Raw genomic sequence first — 20,213 nt, forward strand, 5'->3', positions numbered from 1 at the left:
ATATGGTCCTGTCCCCTCAACCTGAACATTAAGGTTCCCTAGTTCTCCTTCTCCAGCATTAGCCAACAAACAGGAGCCACTGTTTCCAAAACTTATGCTGTGTTCTCTTGCCTAATGTAGCTGCCTGACCACACACACCCCTCCCTCACTGACTGACTGTAATCACCCTATCCATCAAGGCCCTAATATCACCTACCTGATGTGAATCTCTGCATTATACAAATCATACTATATTTTATTTATTAATGAATTGAGCACTTATTATTTTCCAGACCTTATGGTAAGAGCTATAGGTAATATACAGGAGGGGAAAAGTGAAGGGAGGGGTGACATTATCCAAAAAGAAATATACTCATTACATGACTTATGAAATGGTAACTAACCCCTGTATATATCACTTTTATAATAACAATTTTAAAGTTGCAACAAAAAAGAGTAAAGAGGGGCTAAGTTTAACAAGGTACACTATATGCACATATGGAAATATCACAATTAAATATATAATTAATATACACTAAACTATTTTAAAGCTAAATAAAACAGTATTTTTCAGAAAAAAACTTTGCATATATATGTATATAATTTAATGGTAAACAATAGTCAAGTAGTTTTGTGTTTAAAAAAAAACACAGCATTTGTCCCTGTAAATCTCTGCCTAATGGGCTAGAAAGACATAATTAACTCTGAGTCCCTCTCAGGCTGTGCCTGTGTCCAACCAGCATGTTCTTACCCCTTAGCCTGTAAATATACTCCAGAATTTGCCATCTAAAACCACTCATTCTGCCACAGCCCCATTGAACTGTTTATTTATTGTTTGTTTGTAGCAGTTCAGGGATCTCAACCTCGGACCTTGAGCCTGCATGCTGAGCTATGACTCCAGCCCTCCAACTCCCTTTTGTTCTCTTTTCTCTTCTTTCTTTCTCTCTTTCTTCCTTTCTTTCTTTTCTTTCTCCCTTCCTTCCTCCCTTCTTTCCTTCCTTCCTTCCTTCCTTCCTTCCTTCCTTCCTTCCTTCCTTCCATGGTAATCCTAGGGCTTAAACTCAGGACCTCACTGTCCCTGAGTTTTTGTGGTCTACCACATGAGCCACAGCTCCATTTCCAGTTTTTCCGTGGTTAATTGGTTATATGAGTCTCATTGACTTTTCTGCCCGGGCTGGCTCTGAACCATGATCCTCAGATCTCTGCTTCCTGAGTAGCTAGGATTTCAAGTGTGAGCCACCAGCACCTGGCTCAAACTCCCTTTTAAATAGAGAATATTCTAGTTCTCATTCTTATCTCTGTTCCCTCCCCCCTCCTCTAGACCCCTACAACTAGATGTCCATACACCTTCTTTCCATGGGTAAAGTTTCAGTCCCCTTTATGGTATTGCCATTCACCTCTCTTCTCTCATACTCTGGCAGGACCTACCTTGCCAGCCATGGCAATTTTATCTGATTCTGTAGCTATATGTTGTTGAAAATTCCCAAATCTGCAGTACTTGTGGTCTCAGAAGTCTTACCTCCCTCTCATACACAGATCATAATGCCATCAGGATTTAGTCCCTGCATGTGCTCCCAGGTGGACCCCTCACACACATGTAGGCCCTCAGTCCTTATATTCCTAATGCTTTCCCCCCCCCCATAGCCATAAATCCTTGACTCTCTCCTTTTCCTTACTTCCCTGTGTCTCATCCAGTTGATGCTATCTTTAAAGTTTTTCTCTCTGCAACCCTCCCACCACTGTCCCCGTCCCAGTCCTGTGACACCCCTGGGGCCTCTAACACAAGCCTCCTAACAGGTATTCTTACTCAACATTCCTCCCCTCCAATTCCACCAGTCTCTACATGTTAGCCAGTGCGCTCTCTCAAGTGTGTGGCTGACCTTTGCTCACCTTCCTGAAGCTTCTACTCATTCAAACTATGCAATATGAGCAATATAGCAAGAAACAAACAGGTCAATGTTCTGCCCTCATGGAGTTCCTAATCTGGAGTAAGGGAAAATGCCTGGGCAAGACCCACTGTGAAATTCTTGCCTGCTTCCCCAGCCTTGTGGTCTATCCCTCTAACCAAACCTAATTATATCTAATTAGGGGCTGGAGCTAGTTGATCCTTCCTGCCTTTTGACCATACTCTCACCCTAGTCCTCCCTTGACCAGACCCCAGTCTATATCACCTCCACTTTTTGAACTCTGTACAGTTAGTGCTGCCTCCAGAAGGACCTCCATGGAAATCTCAGTTTTGCACGTATTGTATGTGAGTCTGGACTTCAGCTTCTTCCCTTAAAATGGAAGCCATAATAGTCCCCCCCTCACAGGTTAATTGTGAGAATTAAGCTTGTCAATCCATCAAAAGTGCTTAACACATAATAAGCTTGTAATAAATGTTAGCTAGCATTACTTTCATTTTTAGCATTATTATAATACCACTCATTGTACTATTTCTTTTAAAAGGAAAAAAAACACCTCTGTTAAACATATCTCATTGTCCCCATACCCCTATGGCTAACCTAGTGTGGCACATAGTAGGTACTTACTAAATGTCGAGGGAACAATAAAAGGATCGACTGATTCAGGTTTGTGGCTTGGTTTCCCGTGACCAAACAGGATTACAGAGGCATACAGCAACTTTAAAGTTTCTTCTGATATCCTTTTGACCAAGTAGCTAATTGTATGCTGTTTTCATTGTGTGAGCAAGAGCTGGAAAAGATTGAGCAAGAATGGAGCATTAAGTTGGGCTGATCTAAACTGGAGCTGAGCTATTTACATTCCTTTATTCATTGACTCTAAGGTCAAGAAATGACAGACTGCTCTAAAGCTTCAGTTACCTTCAACTCCCCACCCTCCACCCTACCTCATACCTCCCACTGCCTGATCCCCAGTACCAGGTTCCCCTACAAAATACTTCCATTAGAACTCTGGAAACCAAAGGAGTGCTGTAGGGAAAGGGGAAGGGGAAGGGGTGGAGAGGGGTTAGTACCTCCCTCCTTCCTTGACTGAGATCAAAGCCAATATTTTCCCTTGAAGGTCGGCTGGCCTCTTTCATCCAGTGCCCCACCTGTCTGGGATGGATTGCTGCGTGTGTTTCCTTTCCTCTTAGGAGTTGGAGGGCAGTTCCAGGGTGGGGCCTCAAGCTATTTCGAGTGCTGGCCAGATCCCTCCACCCCAACATCTCTTTCGCCTTCTGTGATCATATTTCCTCTCTACCTCACCAGTCAGTAACAAGTGGCAGAACCACTGTACTGGAAGCTATGGGAGAAATCAGTCCCTCCACTAGCCCCAGGCTAAACTTCAGTCATTACTGAAGCTAGTGCGGAGGGACACACTGGGGTTGTTAGGGTTGGTCTGGCAGGAGGAACAGGCTCTTCTTTCTGCATCTCAGCCCAGAATCAGAGCTTCACCCACCATTCCTCGGGATGTGAAGAAGACATGGTTAGGCAAGAGCCTCTTGTTTTAGGAAAAGGGAATTCACATTTATCAAAGGCCTACTATGTTCCAGGTCCTGAGTTGGGCTTATGGTAGATATTATCTCCCTGGCTCCCAACAGCCCAACCAGATCAGCATTTATCATCCCTGGAGTGGAGATGACGAAACAGAGATTAACAAGCTTACCAGAGGCACACAGGTAAATCCAGGCACCAAATTTCCATTTTCCCTGACTCTAAAGCCAGTGTTCTTTCCACTCCACCACACTGCCTCCAGAGCCTAAGAAAGCTGTTTGTGCTGGGCGGGGACTCTTTGAATTACTCCACACAATTAACTGAACAGTTAGTTAAACCCTTTGTGAAGCCATTTAATTCAACATATCTTTAAGGAAAAGCTGTGGTGGTTTGAGTTTGATTCTACAGGGCATGCAAATTGAAGATGCCAGAAATTCCTGCCTTTGCAGGATTCATAATCTGGTAGATGTGACTTAACAAGTTCAAAAATTCAAACACAACACAGAAACAGGGAAATGCCATGAGTGAGCCAGAGAGGGGACACACAGGACCACCATTGTCCTACCGGTGCCACAAGCAGAACTTCTGAGACTAGAGCCAGCTAGTTGCCATGTGGAATTGGCTCCCAACACTCAGACTTCCTTAAACCATCTGAGTCCCCAATGCAAAAATAGTGCAAAGGAGCAGAATTTGAGGATAGTATTGGATTGGCAAAGATGTGGACAAGTTTGGGAGCCCAGACATTGCTCTTAACTTCATACAGCATGCTTCAGCACAAAGCATGTGTTATTGATAACTGCACAATATATGGCTCAGCTAGGTAAAGCCAGCTGCAAATGAAGCCAGGACAAGAGGTCTAATCCTAGTAGAGCTGAATTCTGTCACGTGGTAGTCAGTTCTGGCCCCAACTGACGGTGTGGTTAGCCACTGTGTACTCTTGGTCAAAGAAGACTAAAGTAGTAGAGTGTGGGTAGCCACATAGTAGGCATTCACAAGTAAGAACATGTTGTTCCAAATCCTCTGCCCTGGGCAAACGGCTCACGACATGCCTTGCTGACCAAGGATCAGTGTCATTTCTGCATGCAGAGACAGAATGTTCCCTCCTCCTATATTTCAATGAGGCCCCTTGCTTCTGATTTTTATGGTACTATGATGCTAAGGTCTTGGGTCTCTCAGAGGGGCTGCTTCATTGCATTTGCCTTTCTTCTGCTGGGCTCTTCCTAAGCCTCTCTTTCCATAGCCAGATGAGTGTAGCACTTTACCCTGTTGAGAAGAGGCTGCATAAAGAGAGGCCACTACGCTTGTTTGAAGCCTTCTCTTTCAGAGCCAAGTTCACAAAGTCCTCAGACTTGGACCGAGGAGCCCTCCTTGGTTAAAAATATAAGGCTTGTAAAGCACTGATGGCTTATATTTATAATCCTAGCTAATCAGGAGGCTGAGAACAATTTTGGTTCAAAACTAGCCCAGGCAAAAAAAAGTCCATAAAACTCAATGTCCAGTTAAGAACCAAAAATCCAAAAATAGAGCTGTAACTCTAGTGCTAGAGCACTGACCTGTAAGGGACAGCACTCAAGTCCTGAGTTTAAGCCCTAGTACCAGCACAAAAAGGGGGTAGAGGTGGGTCTTATGTTTCTTCAGCCACAGTGGGAAGTTAGTTTCTGAATTTTCTCCCCAGGTAACCCCTCATCTCTGTTTCATATATGCATTTGCTAAAGACCATCTCAACTCACAGCTTCTTCCATTTCTACAATTTGAGGTGTCAGGCAGCAGGAAAGACCTAAGTCCTTCTGCCTTTCTAAGTTAGCACACGTGCGCGCGCGCACACCCCCCCCACACACACACACACAACATTTGTAGCACATTCTGAGGCATTTTCACTTAAATGTGTAGGCATTACTGTCATGGATGTCCAAAAGATGTCTCCCCATCAAATGACTCCCATGGATTCCATTGCAAGAATCTCGAGAGATTGTTCCACATCTCCCATGATGCCAGATGCACATCTAGACTCCTAACAAGGATAATTTGGTAACAATGGCAATAAGTATGGGTTGTTTCTAAGAAACTCTGAATGGCATCAAAGTTATGACACATATCAAAATCACTGTTTTCATGCTTACTGTACCATTTTCTTTTTCATGGAATTTGAATTTCCCTGGTTTACTTATCCCCTAACAGTATCACTATTGAAAGCACATAATTTGAAGGACCATATGCTGTCTCTCCAGAGAGTGTGCACAAATACTATTTCTGTTCAAAACTAAACAGAAATAGTAGCTTTGTATATTCCCCATTCAAAGACTTGGCTCAATTGAATGATTCCCTTTGTTGTAGTGTTTTCCACCAAGTGGGCCCTAACACAGAAGCTCAATCAGCTATTATGACTTACGAGGGGTCACAAGGAATCATCAAGTGAGTCAGAAATAGAATTCACAAACTTTAAGTTTGATTCCTTGAATTTAAAAAACAAACTACACTGCAGAGGAAGAAAAGCTAGAGTAGAAAACTCGATTTGTTTGCCATTCCTGAGGAAAAGGTTTCAAGGCACTCAATGCTAACAGGCAGCTGCCGTGGGCTATAAGGCCCTAGGAGATGATGAAGTGTGAAACAGGAGCGATCCAGGAATTATGGGGAACTATCCATCCGATTCAGAATGTGCTTGTGAACACCTAGAGCATGGCAAAGGAAGCCACCTCCATGGTTACAGTCCTCGCTGCCACTGGCACTGTGACTTGCATATGTTAGGCAGGCAAGTTCTGTCTACTCAAGCAAATGAGGCCCATAAGGTAGATGACAACAGAATGTTGTGGAGCTTGGTGGAGAGTGAGGGACAGCTTTGTAAAGGAGGTGACATTTCAGCTTTACCTGGAAGGATGGGAAATCCCAGCAGGGACTGGAGGTGGGCCTTTGCAAGCCCCAGGAAAGAGCAATGGCAGAGGTCCTGCAGGAATATAGCACATGGATGCCTGGGAGACCACAGAACAGGGTTGTGTGCTAAGGAACAGAGAGTGGTAAGTAAGAACTGTAGATGGAGAGAGAAATTAAGGTCTGATCAGAGTGGCCCTTGAATAGCAAGCTAAAGAATTGAGTAGTCTCATGTCATTAAAGGCTAAAGGAACACTAATGCCACCATTGCAGGACCTCCTGCCCAATGAAGCCTTCTTGGCCTTGTTGGTAGAGGTAAGTTTCTTTTGATTGTCTTGTTTGTATGTGGTTTGGCTTAGAGGTTTTATGTGGTTTAGTTTGTTTTTTGGCCTTTCCCTTTTCCTTACAGTTTTTCACAGCATATGGTCCTGATTATGTGCTGGAAATCACGCCAAGCTGCCGGCCAGACCGCAATGAGCCCCACCAAATCCAGAAAATCCTCAACTACATCAAAGGTAAGCACCACCCCTCAAGTTCTGCTCGCCTGATTCCACCCAGTTTGTGGTAACCCATCGTGGGGGGACTTCCTCAAATACCATTTGTCTTTTCCTGCCTAATAATTTCACTGACTTGGAAAGGAAACATCTTTTGGGCTTGACAGCTTGTAGCCAGAATCCATCACAGGCCACTAGTTGATATTGTCATTTGGCTGGCTAATGTCACCTTCAAAAGAACAAAAGGTTCATCACTAGGCACCTCCAAGGGGAAAATCAGTTCTAAAATCTGTCCTGACATACTTTTTTCTTTCAGAAGGCCAACTAGTAAAACTTTTTAAGGGCTAAGTGTGTGGCTCAATGGTAAGAGTATGTGCCTAGCATGTGTAAAGCCCTAGGCTCGATCTCCAGCACTGTAAACAAAACTCTCTAGTTTAAGATGAGGGAAGTTAGCCAGCCACCAGTGGCTCATGTTTGTAATTGTAATCCTAGCTACTCAAGAGGCTGAGATCTGTAAATCACAGTTCAGCGCCAGCCCAAGCAACAAAGTTTGTGAGACTCATCTCCAGTCAATCACACAAAAACAGCTGTAAGTGGAGCTGTGGCTCAAATGTTAGACTGATAGCCTTAAGTAAAAAAGAAAAAATCTCAAGAACAGTACCCAGGCCCCGAGTTCAAACCCCAAACCAGCATCTAAAACAAAAAGATGAAAGAAGTTGAAGTCAATTTAGCTTTGAAGGAGTCAGAGTGTGAAATGGACTCACAGATATTGTTTTCCATTGTGGGTGGATCTTTGGCCCAATAGAGCCTTGAGTGACTGTGGACCTCCATTAAGTAGTTAGGGATTCTCATGGCCTGAGAATGGATTCCCCAGTCTTACCTGGAGTGGAGCAGGGAATGGAACAGTTGCCTTTTCCTTCTCTCCCCTGAGGCTGCCGTGAAGTCATTCCACCCTCAGGGTTCAGGGGAAATGGTGGTCACTGGGCCATTGCTCTCCTGATCACACTGTCCACTAGTTGTGTGGGATCACCACCCTCAGTTGTCCAGTAGAGCCCCATATCAGCCCCAGCTGCTTCTTCACAACACACTTCCCATTCACCATTTGCTTTAAGTAGTATTTCAGGCAGCTATTTTCCTGTTTAATTGATATAATCATTGTGTTATGTCCTGTGTATTTTTTGGATTCTAATTATTTGCAGAGGTAAGAAGCCAAAAGTATCATATTGCCTGTTGTAAAGAGTAAATTTCCATTTATTCATAAAATTACCAAGATAGTGCCAGTTTTGGAACCTTGGGCTCCCTCATTGGAATGTAATCCAGCATGAAAGGAGGCTGTGGTTAGTTTGAGGGACCATTGTATGCCCTATGGGTTATATTAAGCCCTGTGTCCACTAGCAAAGACTACTCTATGATGACAGCAAAGCTTGTATACAAAGATTCCATGTTCTGAGCTTTGTCCAGAGAAAATTTTGGAAGCTAGTAAGTCATGGACTCTCAAAGCATTGTTTATTTTCTTCAACCTTCTCCTAACTCTGATGTTGGAAACCAGCTCCCTCTGATCTATTAATGGCCACTCACCCAACAAGTCCTCATTTCCTAACCAAATTATCTTCCCTTATCTTGAAGACTTTCCAGAGCTGGCCCTTCTCCCGTCTTTCTCCCTGTGTTATAGCCCTGATGAATGCCATCTATCCTTCCCTGGTTTCCCTCTGTGCCTCTCAAATTCAGACACACTTCCAGTTTCTCTCCAGGCTTATCCTAAACCAATTTTTTACCCCTTTTTCTTCAACTCTACCTCTTTCCCTATCCAGTCTCTAAATCCTGGTAGAGCACAGACAGAGCAATAGAAGCTTCTACAGCTCCTTGCTCACACCTGGGGGGGGCACTGTTTTGTGTTTTTTTTTAACACATGTCCCTAGTCCACATAGCTCTAGAGTGGTGATATCTTGGTACTGAGGAAATAGAAATGACAATCCAGGAAAATCATAAGGAAGATAAATGACAAGGGGAAAGAATTAGGAAAGGCAAAACATCTAAAAGAAGAATAAATGAGAGACAAAATTTTTTTAAGGCTAGGGTAAGGATTGAGGAAATGGAAATTATATGGAAGTAATTTTTTTAAGATTATGATCGGTTAAATCAATATTCTGGTTGTAACACAATGAATTTAAACTGGGAGAAAAACATACGGATGAGGAACTGGGCCTCTAAAGCAACTAGATACATACCAAAGGAAAGCACATGGCTTAGCAGCATTTTGTCTGAAAGAAGAATTAGGGGTTGGAGTTGACACAGAGATCAGTATGAGTCACTGGGGCAAGGTGGCCTCCAGAGATGCTGATGTAGTATTGACCTCACTTTAAAAGGGCTCTAGATAAATAGGAGCATATTTTAGGAAGTCAGTTGGACTACAGAGAGGACTGGAGCCCAGGCTCCAAGAGGTCTGCATGGAGAAGCTAAAGCTTTCTGGAGAAGGAAAGGCACATAATTTCTATTTTATATCTCTGGAGAGGCTGTCACAGAGCAGAGGACAGAGACAGGGTCTATATGGCCACAGGACACAGAGCTGGATCCATGAATAGATACTATTTTTTTAAAAAAACTGGTTTTCATTCAATCAAAGCACAGACTTTTCTAGCAGTTACAGCTTGCCAAAATGGAACAGGTTGCCCATAAAGGAAGGCAGTCTCTGTCATTTGAAATATGCAAGTAGAGGCTAGAAGATCACCTGGCTGTCACACTCTAAAATTGCTTCTTCCTTCAGTAGGGAGGATGATTAGACTGAATTATTTTCAAGGTTCCTTCCCACCCTAAAATTCCAGGATGCTGTACATTGCAATGAGAACACAGAAAAAGAAAAACAAAAAGACTATGGTAATAGTGCAAGGTTAGGGGATGAGTCACAGTTGTTTGGTGGGGGGAAATAATGCTATGTTATATAGGAAAGAATCAATGCAGAGGAGAAGAATGAAAGTCACTCAGACTAGGTGATGAAGAGCCAGGAAGGGCGGACAGCAAATACAAAGGCTATAGAATACTAGGAATGTTCAAATTTTTCCATTTAGCCATCTCCTTTCACATTAACAAAGTCTTACATTCTAGCTATGGAAATCAGCAGAGTACACAAATCCAGGATCAAAAAGAAAATCAGCTCAACCTAGAAGAAATGAGGCTAGAAAGAAGTCCAATGTTGCTAAAAATGGCCAGGCTAACCTGCTATACTGATACCATGCCCCTCAGCCTGGTGACGCAGGCTGCCATCAGATAGTGCGTTGCCATGACAATGGTCAGTGTGGAAAGGCTGCTGAATTTTCTACATTCTAAAAGATTTTCCTGAACCTATCTCCAAGACTGTCATTTCTTCTTGCAAGTAAAATCCTCAGCAAAGTTGGTAGTTTCTCACTGAGCCTTGCACTCCATTCAAAACAAAAAGCAGGTTTGAGGACATAGGGTGACATGAGAGGTGATGTGTCAATAAGCTATTAGATGCATTTAGCCCCACTGTAGGTGAGGGAGGTCATCCACCATGTCTAGTTGAATTTGTTCAGTCTTTGAGCTTGGGTTTTTTTCTCTGTCTCACAAAAATCCCTTACAAGCACAAGGCTGAGTTTAGCCTCCTGGTAACCAGACTCAAGAAGGTACATCTTAGAGAGATGCACTCTACATGCCATCAGAGGACCTTACTTTACCCCATCTTTTCTGTCCATTAGTCTTATTAAAAGAAAAGGGGGAAAGACAAAAATAAGACCACAGAGAGTCAATTGTAGCTGTTCCCTTTAAAGAGAGACAGGTTTATTTTGCTCCCATATAAATTGCTCAGGATGCCAATGCTTTCCCCTAAAGGTATGTGTCATTGTTCTCAGGGAAGCATGGGTTAGAGAACACATGGCTGAGCCTACCTCATGACTACTTCTGGAAAATCTTCTTTGCCCTATCTTCACATGCCGGGGGTTATTTGCCTTTCCTCTGGTTCACTTACTCTAGAGGAATTAGCTCACAGTGATCCTTCCAGAGTTGGAACAGTGCTGATGGGATCCGTCCCCAGAGGGGACCAGCTCCTCAAGCCTGGCTAACTCTATATGGATAAATAGGGGAAGAGGTAGGAGGTCTGTAGTTGGTGATATTGATGACATTTGAATCAAGTGGGGACCCAGGGGGGGCTCAGAGCTTCAGGTTGCCGCCCAAGCCCAACCTAGGGAGGCAGCAGAGTTCATTGTGTATTTGTGAGTATGTGTTAGAGTTGTAATTTCAGGTTTCAACACTTGCTCTCGGTTCCCAGAGCTATACCTCAAAAAGAAATGAAGGGTGTCAAGAGGGAAGGAATGGGTAGAGTTGGACACTAGAGGAAAGAGTAAGGCCTTGAACACATCTCCCCTTTGTGACCCTTAATAAAGGAAGTTTACTTAGGGCAGTTTCTTTGGTACAGATCTGGGAAGTGGGCCAGCAAACTGATGCAGTGTGGGGAGAGACGACACAGGTGAAATAAGAACTAAATAGCCATTATTTATCTACCACCTGAGGAAACAGATTCAGAGAGGATAAGTGACTTGGCCAAATTCTTCATTTATTTAGCAAGCAGTTACTAAGCACTTGCCGTGTGCCACGCTGTGCTAATAAGAAGAATAAGCAGACATTTGAACCCAAGTCTGTTTGTGAGGGAGCTTTCGAGTCAAACTTTTTTTTTTTTGGTGCTACACTGAGGGTTTGAACTCAAGACCTTGTTCTTGCTAGGATAGCAAGATAGCACTGAGACCATGCATTCAGGATGCTTTTCACTGCTTATTTTTAGGATGGGGGTCTCATCCACCTGGGCCTACAACTCAAGCATGACCTGCCTACTAATTTAGGCTTCCCATTGTCACTGAGATCACAAGTCACCGTGTCCAGCTTCGCTTCTGTGGAGATGGAGTTACTCAGGCTTTTCTTCCCAGACTGGCATGCCAGTGATCCCTTTCAATTTCAGTCTCTCATTGTTTAGGATGATAGGCACATACCACTATGTGTAGCTATGGGTTGAGAAAGGGTCTGCCCAACTATTCTTCCCAAACTGGCATAGAACTGACATCTTCCCTTCTCAGCCTCCAAAGTACCTAAAATTATCAGAGTAATCCACAAGTGCATAGACTGTTTATCCTCTCCTCGGTAGCATTGCTTATGAAATCTGCTTGCCAGCCCTCGTCAACTTTTACCTGTTGTCTCTAGTTAAACCCATCTCACCCCAGCTCTTCTATGTGGCTAGTTCAAAGCCCCTGAAATCTTCTATCCCTCTAGAAATAGAAGGAAAGAAAGGCATGAGCCACCCTTAAAGCTCTGGCCTCTGACCTAAATCGCTTTGTTCTCCACATCTCTTCACTCCTCCATGCCTCCATCACTTACACCGTACTGTAATCTAGAGCATCCAGCTCCATTCTGAGCTTAAGTGAGAAGGAAAAGAGAAGAAAAGAAGAGAGAAGCAGTAATCTCACCCAGTTCATGCTGTCTTAAAGTGTGCATCAGCCATCATGTCCTGCTTTTTGTTGGCTCAGATGCGAGTCTCATGAACTCTTTGCCCTGGGTAGCCTTGAATCACAGTCTCCCTATTAGCTAGTATTACAATCATGAGCCCCCATGCCTGACCTGCCCTTCATAGTTCTACAACCCCAAGGTGACATCCTTTGCACATCTGATGATAGCATTCTTGGGAGGTAAGCAGCAGCTCCTCTGACAGCTTGAAGTCTGGGGATACCGTCCTTCTAGGGTTTGGCAGTTGGGGCTTTGAGTCTGCCCACATTCAAGGCCGGTTGGAGCCTAGAGCTTGAAGTTGTGTTCTTTCCCAGAAGTCTACAACCGGGAAGCAAAGCTTTCTCCCACACCTTCTCCAGCTGCCCGAAGCTGTAAGGATCAGTGTAGAGGCAAGGTTGCCCCCAAGGGCAGACTGATGATTTGCTTTAGGACTCTTGGAAGGACTTTGGAGCAGGATTATGGCAGATAGCCTGAGCCTATTTGAATGGCTTCCAGTGAGGATTTCAGTGACGTCTATGTTTATCTCCCTTTTCCTGTCCCCTGCCCTCACTATCTCCCTCTCTATCTCCTTGTGATTATTCCAAGAGCCTATTTCCAACCTCAGCTTCCCCACCAAGCAGATTCCTCTACTTGCTTCACCAAACAGTATAAGAAATGAAAATATTTGTTTTTGTTATTTTTGTTGTAAACAGAAAAATAAGCTATAAGGATGTTCTGCTGGCTAGGCACAGTGGCTCTTGCCAGTCATCCTAGCTACTCTGGAAGTAGAGATTGAGAGGATCGTGGTTTGTGACTAACCCAGACAAAAAGTTAGTGTTACCCTCATCTTAATCAATAAAAACTTGGCATGATGGTGCACTCTTGTCATCCATCCTACCTATATAGGACACCTCAGGCAAAACCAGAAAGCCCTATCCCAAAACAACAAAAACAAAAAAGGGTGGAGGGCTGGGAATATGGCCTAGCGGTAGAGTGCTTGCCTAGTAAACATGAAGCCCTGGGTTCAATTCCCCAGCACCACATATATAGAAAATAGCCAGAAGTGGCGCTGTGCCTTGAGCAAAAAGAAGCCAGGGACAGTGCTCAGGCCCTGAGCTCAAGCCCCAGAACTGGCAAAAAAAATGATGGAATGTGGTTCAAGTAGCAGTCCACCTGCCTAGCAAGCATGAAGTTCTGCGTTTAAGCCCTAGTACCACCAAAAAAAATACTAACAACTTTATAAATTCTGAAATAAAGATGAAAGCTGCTCTCCAAAGTAATTTAGCAACTTTTAACAAACTATGAAAACATTTGAGCAATCATTTATGAAAGACTTGAAATTTGGACAGGGAGGCCTGGCCCAAGTGGTAGAGCAGTTGCCTACCAAGTACAAGACTCTAGGTTCAATCTCCAGTAAAAGAAAAAGAAAGAGGGAGAGGGAAGGAGGGAGGGAGAATGGAAAGGAAGAAGGAACAGAGGGAGGGAGGGAGAGAAGGAAGGAAGGAAGGAAGGAAGGAAGGAAGGAAGGAAGGAAGGAAGGAAGGAAGGAAGGAAGGAAGGAAGGAAGGAAGGAAGGAAGGAAGGAAGGAAGGGAAATGCCTACCTGAATCCATTAATTGAGAACTGACATTATCTTTTTGCCAGTCTTGGGATTTGAGCTCAGGACCTGAGCACTGTCCCTGAGCTTCTGTCACTCAAGGCTAGCACTCTACCACTTGAACCACAGAACCACCACCAGCTTTTTCTGTTTATGTGGTACTGAAGAATCAAACCCAGGGCTTCATGCATAATAGGCAAACACTCTACCCCTAGGCTACATTCCTGGCACAGAGAACTGACTTATTGAAAGCAAAAAGCACACTACATATTGTACATATGCCTACCTGATCTAGGGAAGGGAAAGAAAAATGAGGGTGTAAGATATCACAAGAAATGTATTCACTGCCTTATGTAACTGTACCTTTGCACAACACCTTGCCAATAAAATTTAATTACAAAAAATAAAGTAACAAGATTTTTTAAAAAGCACACTACACTGTGCTGGCTGCTTCACACACACACACACACACACACACACACACACACACACACAAAATCTCATTTAATCCTCATCGTTTCCTTAGGAGATAAGATCCTGGTGCTCAAAAATGTTGCACAACATCCCTTTAGTCATGTTATGTGTAAATGGCAAGTCCTGGATTTGAACCCAAGGCTGGTGCCCTTCCACACTAAGTAACATTGCCCTGATAAAATTACTCATTATCCCCTGTCTGCTTTTCCTCCAGTAATCTGGAAACTCCTTTCTATCACAAAGTAAACCAGTTTTAAGGGATATGATTTGAGCCAGGTGCCAGTGGCTCACACCTATAATCCTAGCTACTCAGGAGGCTAAGATATGTGGATCATGGTTCAAAGCCAGTTTAGGCAGGAAAGTCTGTGAGACTCTTATCTCCAATTTACCACCAGAAAGCTGGAAGTGGCACTGTGGCTCAAAGCAGAAATGCTCAGGGACAGTACCCAGGCCCTGAATTAAAGTCCCACGACCAAAAAAAAGAAAGGGAGGCATGATTTGTGTCTCTACTTTAAGGCCCATATATAGATGGGCTTTAAGGTATGTGTAAAATGTGTGTATGTGGGGCTGGGCATATGGCCTAGTGGCAAGAGCGCTTGCCTCCTATACAAGAAGCCCTCGGTTCGATTCCCCAGCACCACATATACAGAAAATGGCCAGAAGTGGCGCTGCGGCTCAAGTGGCAGAGTGCTAGCCTTGAGCAAAAAGAAGCCAGAGACAGTGCTCAGGGCCTGAGTCCAAGGCCCAGGACTGGCAAAAAAAAAAAAAAATGTGTGTGTATGTGTGTGCACGTGGTAACATTGGGTCTTGAATTCAAGGGCTGGGCATGGTCCCTTAGCTTTTTCACCCAAGGCTGGTGTTCTACCATGTGGCACTCTACCTATACCTACAGACAGCTGAAAAGTTACAAACTATAGGGTGAACTATAGGTTGCTATTTCCTTTGCAGGTACCTCTAGGGATTCCAGGTGCTTCCATTTATCTTGAAAATATATCATCTCTTTTTGTTTTATTTTATTTTATTTTATTTTATTTGCCAGTCATTGGGCTTGAACTCAGGGCCTGAGCACTGTCCCTGGCTTCCTTTTTGCTAAAAGCTAGCACTCTACCAGTTGAGCCACAGCGCCACTTCCAGCTTTTTCTTTTTATGTGGTGCTGAGGAGTCGAATCCAGGGCTTCATGCATGCAAGGCAAGCACTCTACCGCTAAGCCATATTCCCAATCTGAAAATATATCATCTTTTGACTCACAGTGTAAATACTTTTCTGTCTAGCAGAAGGGAAGAAAATCCAAAGAGCCTCCTGAGAACCACCTCACTTGCCAAAATTACCACTCACTGTAAGGCAACTATCTGTCTCTTTGGGTTTTCTCTTGTGCTCCACTGACCTATGAATATTTTCCTCCAGTTATTATCACTATTACTGTATAACAATTTTTTAGAAAAACTTTAAATCTTAAAGTTTTTTCAAAAGTATTTCAGCTAAAGGTCAGACATGGTAGCTCATTCTGTAATCCTACTACTTGGGAACTGAGGTGAGAGGTAGCAAGTTCTAAGCCAGCCTAGTCTAAATAGTAAGATCTTGTCTCAAAGTTTAAAAAAATTATGTTGGATAATTTCTTTGTCTTTGCATATAAGCTGTAGAATAACCTACAAAAAATCTTGATGTGATTTAGATATAAATTGTGTTAACCTGTATATAATTTGGAGGGTTACTTGATATCAGTGTTGTCTTTCAATATGTGAACATAGAGAAAGACCTATTTTAAAATTTCATTTCCTTCATCAGCAGTTGGCAGTTTTCAGCATACAAATCCTGAACAGGTTTTATATAGAAGTTTTTCTTGCTGGGGCCAATTGCTCACACGTGCAATCCTAGCACTTCAGAAGGCTGAGAACTGAGTATTACCGTTTGAAGGTAGCTCAAGCAGAAAAGTTTGTGAGAATTCTTAACTCAAATTGACCACCAAAAAAGCTGGAAGTGGAGCTGTGGCTCAAGTGGTAGTATGCCAGCCATGAGTGGAAAAACCTAAGGAACAGTACCATGCCCTGAGTTCAAGCACCAGTATCAGAAAAGAGAAGTTGTTGTCTTTTTGTGTGAAATAAGTACTGAACTCCTGGCCTCATACATGCTGAGTGATCTTTTAAATCTTTTTCCTTTTGAGGTAGGGTCTCACTAAGTTGCCCAGGCTGTCCTTGAATTTACTGTCCTCCTGCCTTCATATCCCAAGTAGCTGAGATTATGCACATGAGTCACTCTGCCAGGCTCAACATTTCTTTTTTATTGATTGTGAATTAGATTACATATTTTTCTTTTTTTCTTTATTGTCAGTGTGATACAGAGGGATTACAGGTTCATATGAAAGGCAGTGAGTACATTTCTTGTTCTACTTGTTACCTCCTCCCTCATTTCCCCCCCTCCCCCTATATTTTTTATTTAATAGGGTTGTTTGGATTTTGACAGTCCTCAACTTACGGCCTCAAACTTGCAAAGGCAAGCACTCTACCACTTGAGCCATATCCTCAGTTCTTTTGCTTTAGTTTGTTTTTCATATAGATTCTCACTAATTTTTGATCTTGACATTTGATCGTTCTGTATCTTCCTATTGAGTAGCTAGGATTATAGGCATGTACCAGTACAACAGGCAAAATATTATGGTTTTTGCTTTTGGGGGCCAGTACTGGGGTTTGAACTATACTTGTACTTGACTGACAAGTGCTCCACTCCTTTAAGCTGCACCCCTGGCCATTTTATCATTAGTACATAAAAATACAACTGATCTATGAACATTGATCTTATATCCTGTGACCTTGTCAAACTCATTTATTAGTTCTAGGTGTTTTCTTGATAGATCTTATGGGATTTCATTCATATGCAAATAGAGACCATTTTACTTCTTCCTTTATGATCTGTGTGCTTTTGTATCCAATTTTTGCCTTATTGCATTGGCTATGACTTCCAGCACTGTGTTAAGAATGACAAGAGTAGCCAGGTGCTTGTGGCTCCCACCTGTTATCCTAGCTACCCAGGAGGCTGAGATCTGAGAATCACAGTTCAAAGCCAGCCTGAGCAAGAAAATTCATGAGACTCTTATCTCTAATTAACCACCAGAAAACTGGAAATGGAGGTATAGCTCAAAGTGGTAGATCACTAGCCTTGAGCAATAAAGCTCAGGAATAGCACCCAGAACCAGAGTTCAACCCCATGACTAACAAAAAAAAAAAAAAAAGAATGGCAAGAACAGACATCTTTGACTTGTTCCAGAACTTAAATGGAAAGCACTCCATTTTTCACCATGAAATGTGATTTTAACAGTAGATTTTGTAAATGCCTTTTTTATATTTTTCTTCTCATGCTGTTTCTGCACTGGCCAGTTAATACTAACATTGATATATGTGATTTTTCTTCTTTAGCTTTTAAATATGATTGATGAAATTGATTTTCAAATATTAATCAGCTTTATGTGCCTGGAATAAATCTGTATATTACTGAATTCTATTTGCTTATATTTGGTTAAACATTTTTGCATTCATATTCGTAATGGATACTGTTGTTACTTGTGGCCTCAGAAGACCACTTGCCTACTATTATAAAATATTACTTTTTTGGTTACTATAAGCAGCAGCTGGAGGCTTGCCTCAAGTGGCAGAGCATCAGCCCAGCAATCAAGCTCAGAGAGTTCAGATCTTATTTTTTACTTACTGTATTCAAGCACCAGTACCGGGAAAAAAAGAGTTCAATTATAAAAGACCTATCTACTTAGGAGGCTGAGATCCCCAGTTTTCAGTTCAGAGACAGCTGGGGCAAAGAAATGCTTGAGACTCATCTCTTTTTTTCTGCCCTGAGACTTGAACTCAGGGCCTGGGCACTTTCCCGGAGCTCTGTTTGCTCAAGGCTAGTAGTGATCTACCACTTTGAGCCACAGCACCACTATCCAGTTTGGGGGAGTTTTTTAAGTAATTAATTGGACATAAGAGTCTCATGGGGACTTTTCTGCCCCAGCTGGATTTGGACTACAGTCCTCAGATCTCAGCCTCCTCAGTAACTAGGATTACAGGCGTGAACCATCGGCACCCAATAGAGACTCTTATCTCAACCAGCAAAAAGCCAGACTGAAGGCATAGCTAAAGTGGTAGAGTGTGAGCCATGAGTGAAAAAGCTGAGATAAAGGAGGGGTTAAGACCTAAAGTTTTAAGTCCCAGTATGGCACTTAATTAAGAAGTGTTCTCATCTGTTTCCTGCACAAGGTAGTATAGATTTAAGATTAATTGTCCACTTCCTTGTGTTGATACCATTGTGGTCAGAAAATGCACTCCGTAATTTCAATTCTTTTTATTTTGTTAAGGTTTGTTTTATGGCCTGTCTTGATATATGTTCTGTTAGTTCTTGAAAAGAATGTATTTTCTGCTGTTGTTTTGGAGTAAGTATCCTTGTAACTTGCAGTTACATTTTATTGATTGCATTGTTGGGTTCTATATCCATGCTCATTTTCTGTCTAGTTAATTCAGTTGGTTAAGTCTCTAACTCTTTTTTTTAAACTTTATTGTCAAGGTGATGTACAGAGGGGTTACAGTTACATGCGTAAGGTAGTGAGTACATTTCTTATCAAACTTGTTACCCCCTCCCTCATTTTTCTCCCACTTTCCTTCCCCCCCAAACCCCCCCCCCCAGGTTGTACAGTTCCATGGCTTCCCTCTGGTAAAAATGAGTATATCTAGGGTAGTCCTAGCAGAGGATAATAATAGCTCAATAGCTATGCAGTATATGTATCATATAAAACGATGCTAAGAGAAATGAACTCCAAGATATGAAAACAAGGTTTTTTTTCATTGCTGTTGTTATTTTTAATGTACTGTGTGAAATTCTTTCTTTCTTTTTAAATTAATTAATTAATTTTTTGCCAGTCCTGGGTCTTGAACTCAGGGCCTGAGCACTGTCCCTGGCTTCTTTTTGCTCAAGGCTAGCTCTCTGCCACTTGAGCCACAGCACCACTTCCAGCCTTTTTTATATATGTGGTACTGAGGAATTGAACCCAGGGCTTCATGTATATGAGGCAAGCACTCTTGCCACTAGGCAATATCCCCAGCCCCTTCTTTTTTTATTTCATCTGTCTTTCTTATAGTTTATCCCCTGTTCTCACTCTATTTGATTTTGGTACCCTGAGTATTGTATATATGTTTATCTGAATTAGGGAAGGGAAAGGGACCATCAAAATGGTGAGACAAAGGACAAAAGATGAACCAACTTCAACACTGATACTCACAATACAGTATGTTGAAAGTCTCTAACTCTTCATTGTGGATTTATCTGTTTCCCCACACTATCTGGTTATGCTTCATGTAATTTGATACTCTACTGTTTGATGATTGTACATTTCAGATTGCTATTTCTTGGTAAATTGACCCTTTAACTATTATGTAATGTCCCTTTCTGTCATTGTTGTTTTATTTTCTCTGAAGTCTACTTTATGTAATATCAGTATAGCCACGTGATATACTTTACTTTCAATCTCCTTACACTTGAATTTCTTGTAGACAGCATGTGGTTAAGTCATGTTTAGCTATTCTACTAGTTCTCATTTCTTACTCACTGTTTAGATCATTTGACATCCAAAGTAATTTGGGTATATTGGAGCTTGGTCTTCCATTTTATTTTTATTTTCTGTTTACTTTTTCTACTCTTTGTTTTTTAGTTTTCTTCTCCACCCTTTATGGTGGGTGACTTGTACCTTTGTTCAAATTCCATCTTCATTTGTGTGTAGTCTTTTTTATTATAACTCTGCATTGGTTTGTAATGATTGCTATGGGCATATTGTAATACATGTTTAACATTAGAATCTAATAATGTCAATGTGTTACCTGTGTGAGTTGTACAAACTGCATTTACTCTTA

General features: G+C 42.3%; 1 protein-coding gene across 1 annotated transcript in view; it reads left to right on the plus strand.

Moving 5' to 3' along the window:
* Positions 1 to 20,213, plus strand: part of Hdac8 (histone deacetylase 8) — a 252,699-nt gene that overhangs the window by 222,235 nt on the left and 10,251 nt on the right. The window contains exon 10 of the mRNA XM_048336072.1: positions 6,688 to 6,793. Coding sequence (XP_048192029.1) covers positions 6,688 to 6,793 — 106 coding nt within the window. The remainder of the gene's footprint in view (positions 1 to 6,687; positions 6,794 to 20,213) is intronic.

This window comes from Perognathus longimembris, chromosome 28 (assembly GCF_023159225.1).
Source record: "Perognathus longimembris pacificus isolate PPM17 chromosome 28, ASM2315922v1, whole genome shotgun sequence".
Lineage (NCBI taxonomy): Eukaryota > Metazoa > Chordata > Mammalia > Rodentia > Heteromyidae > Perognathus > Perognathus longimembris.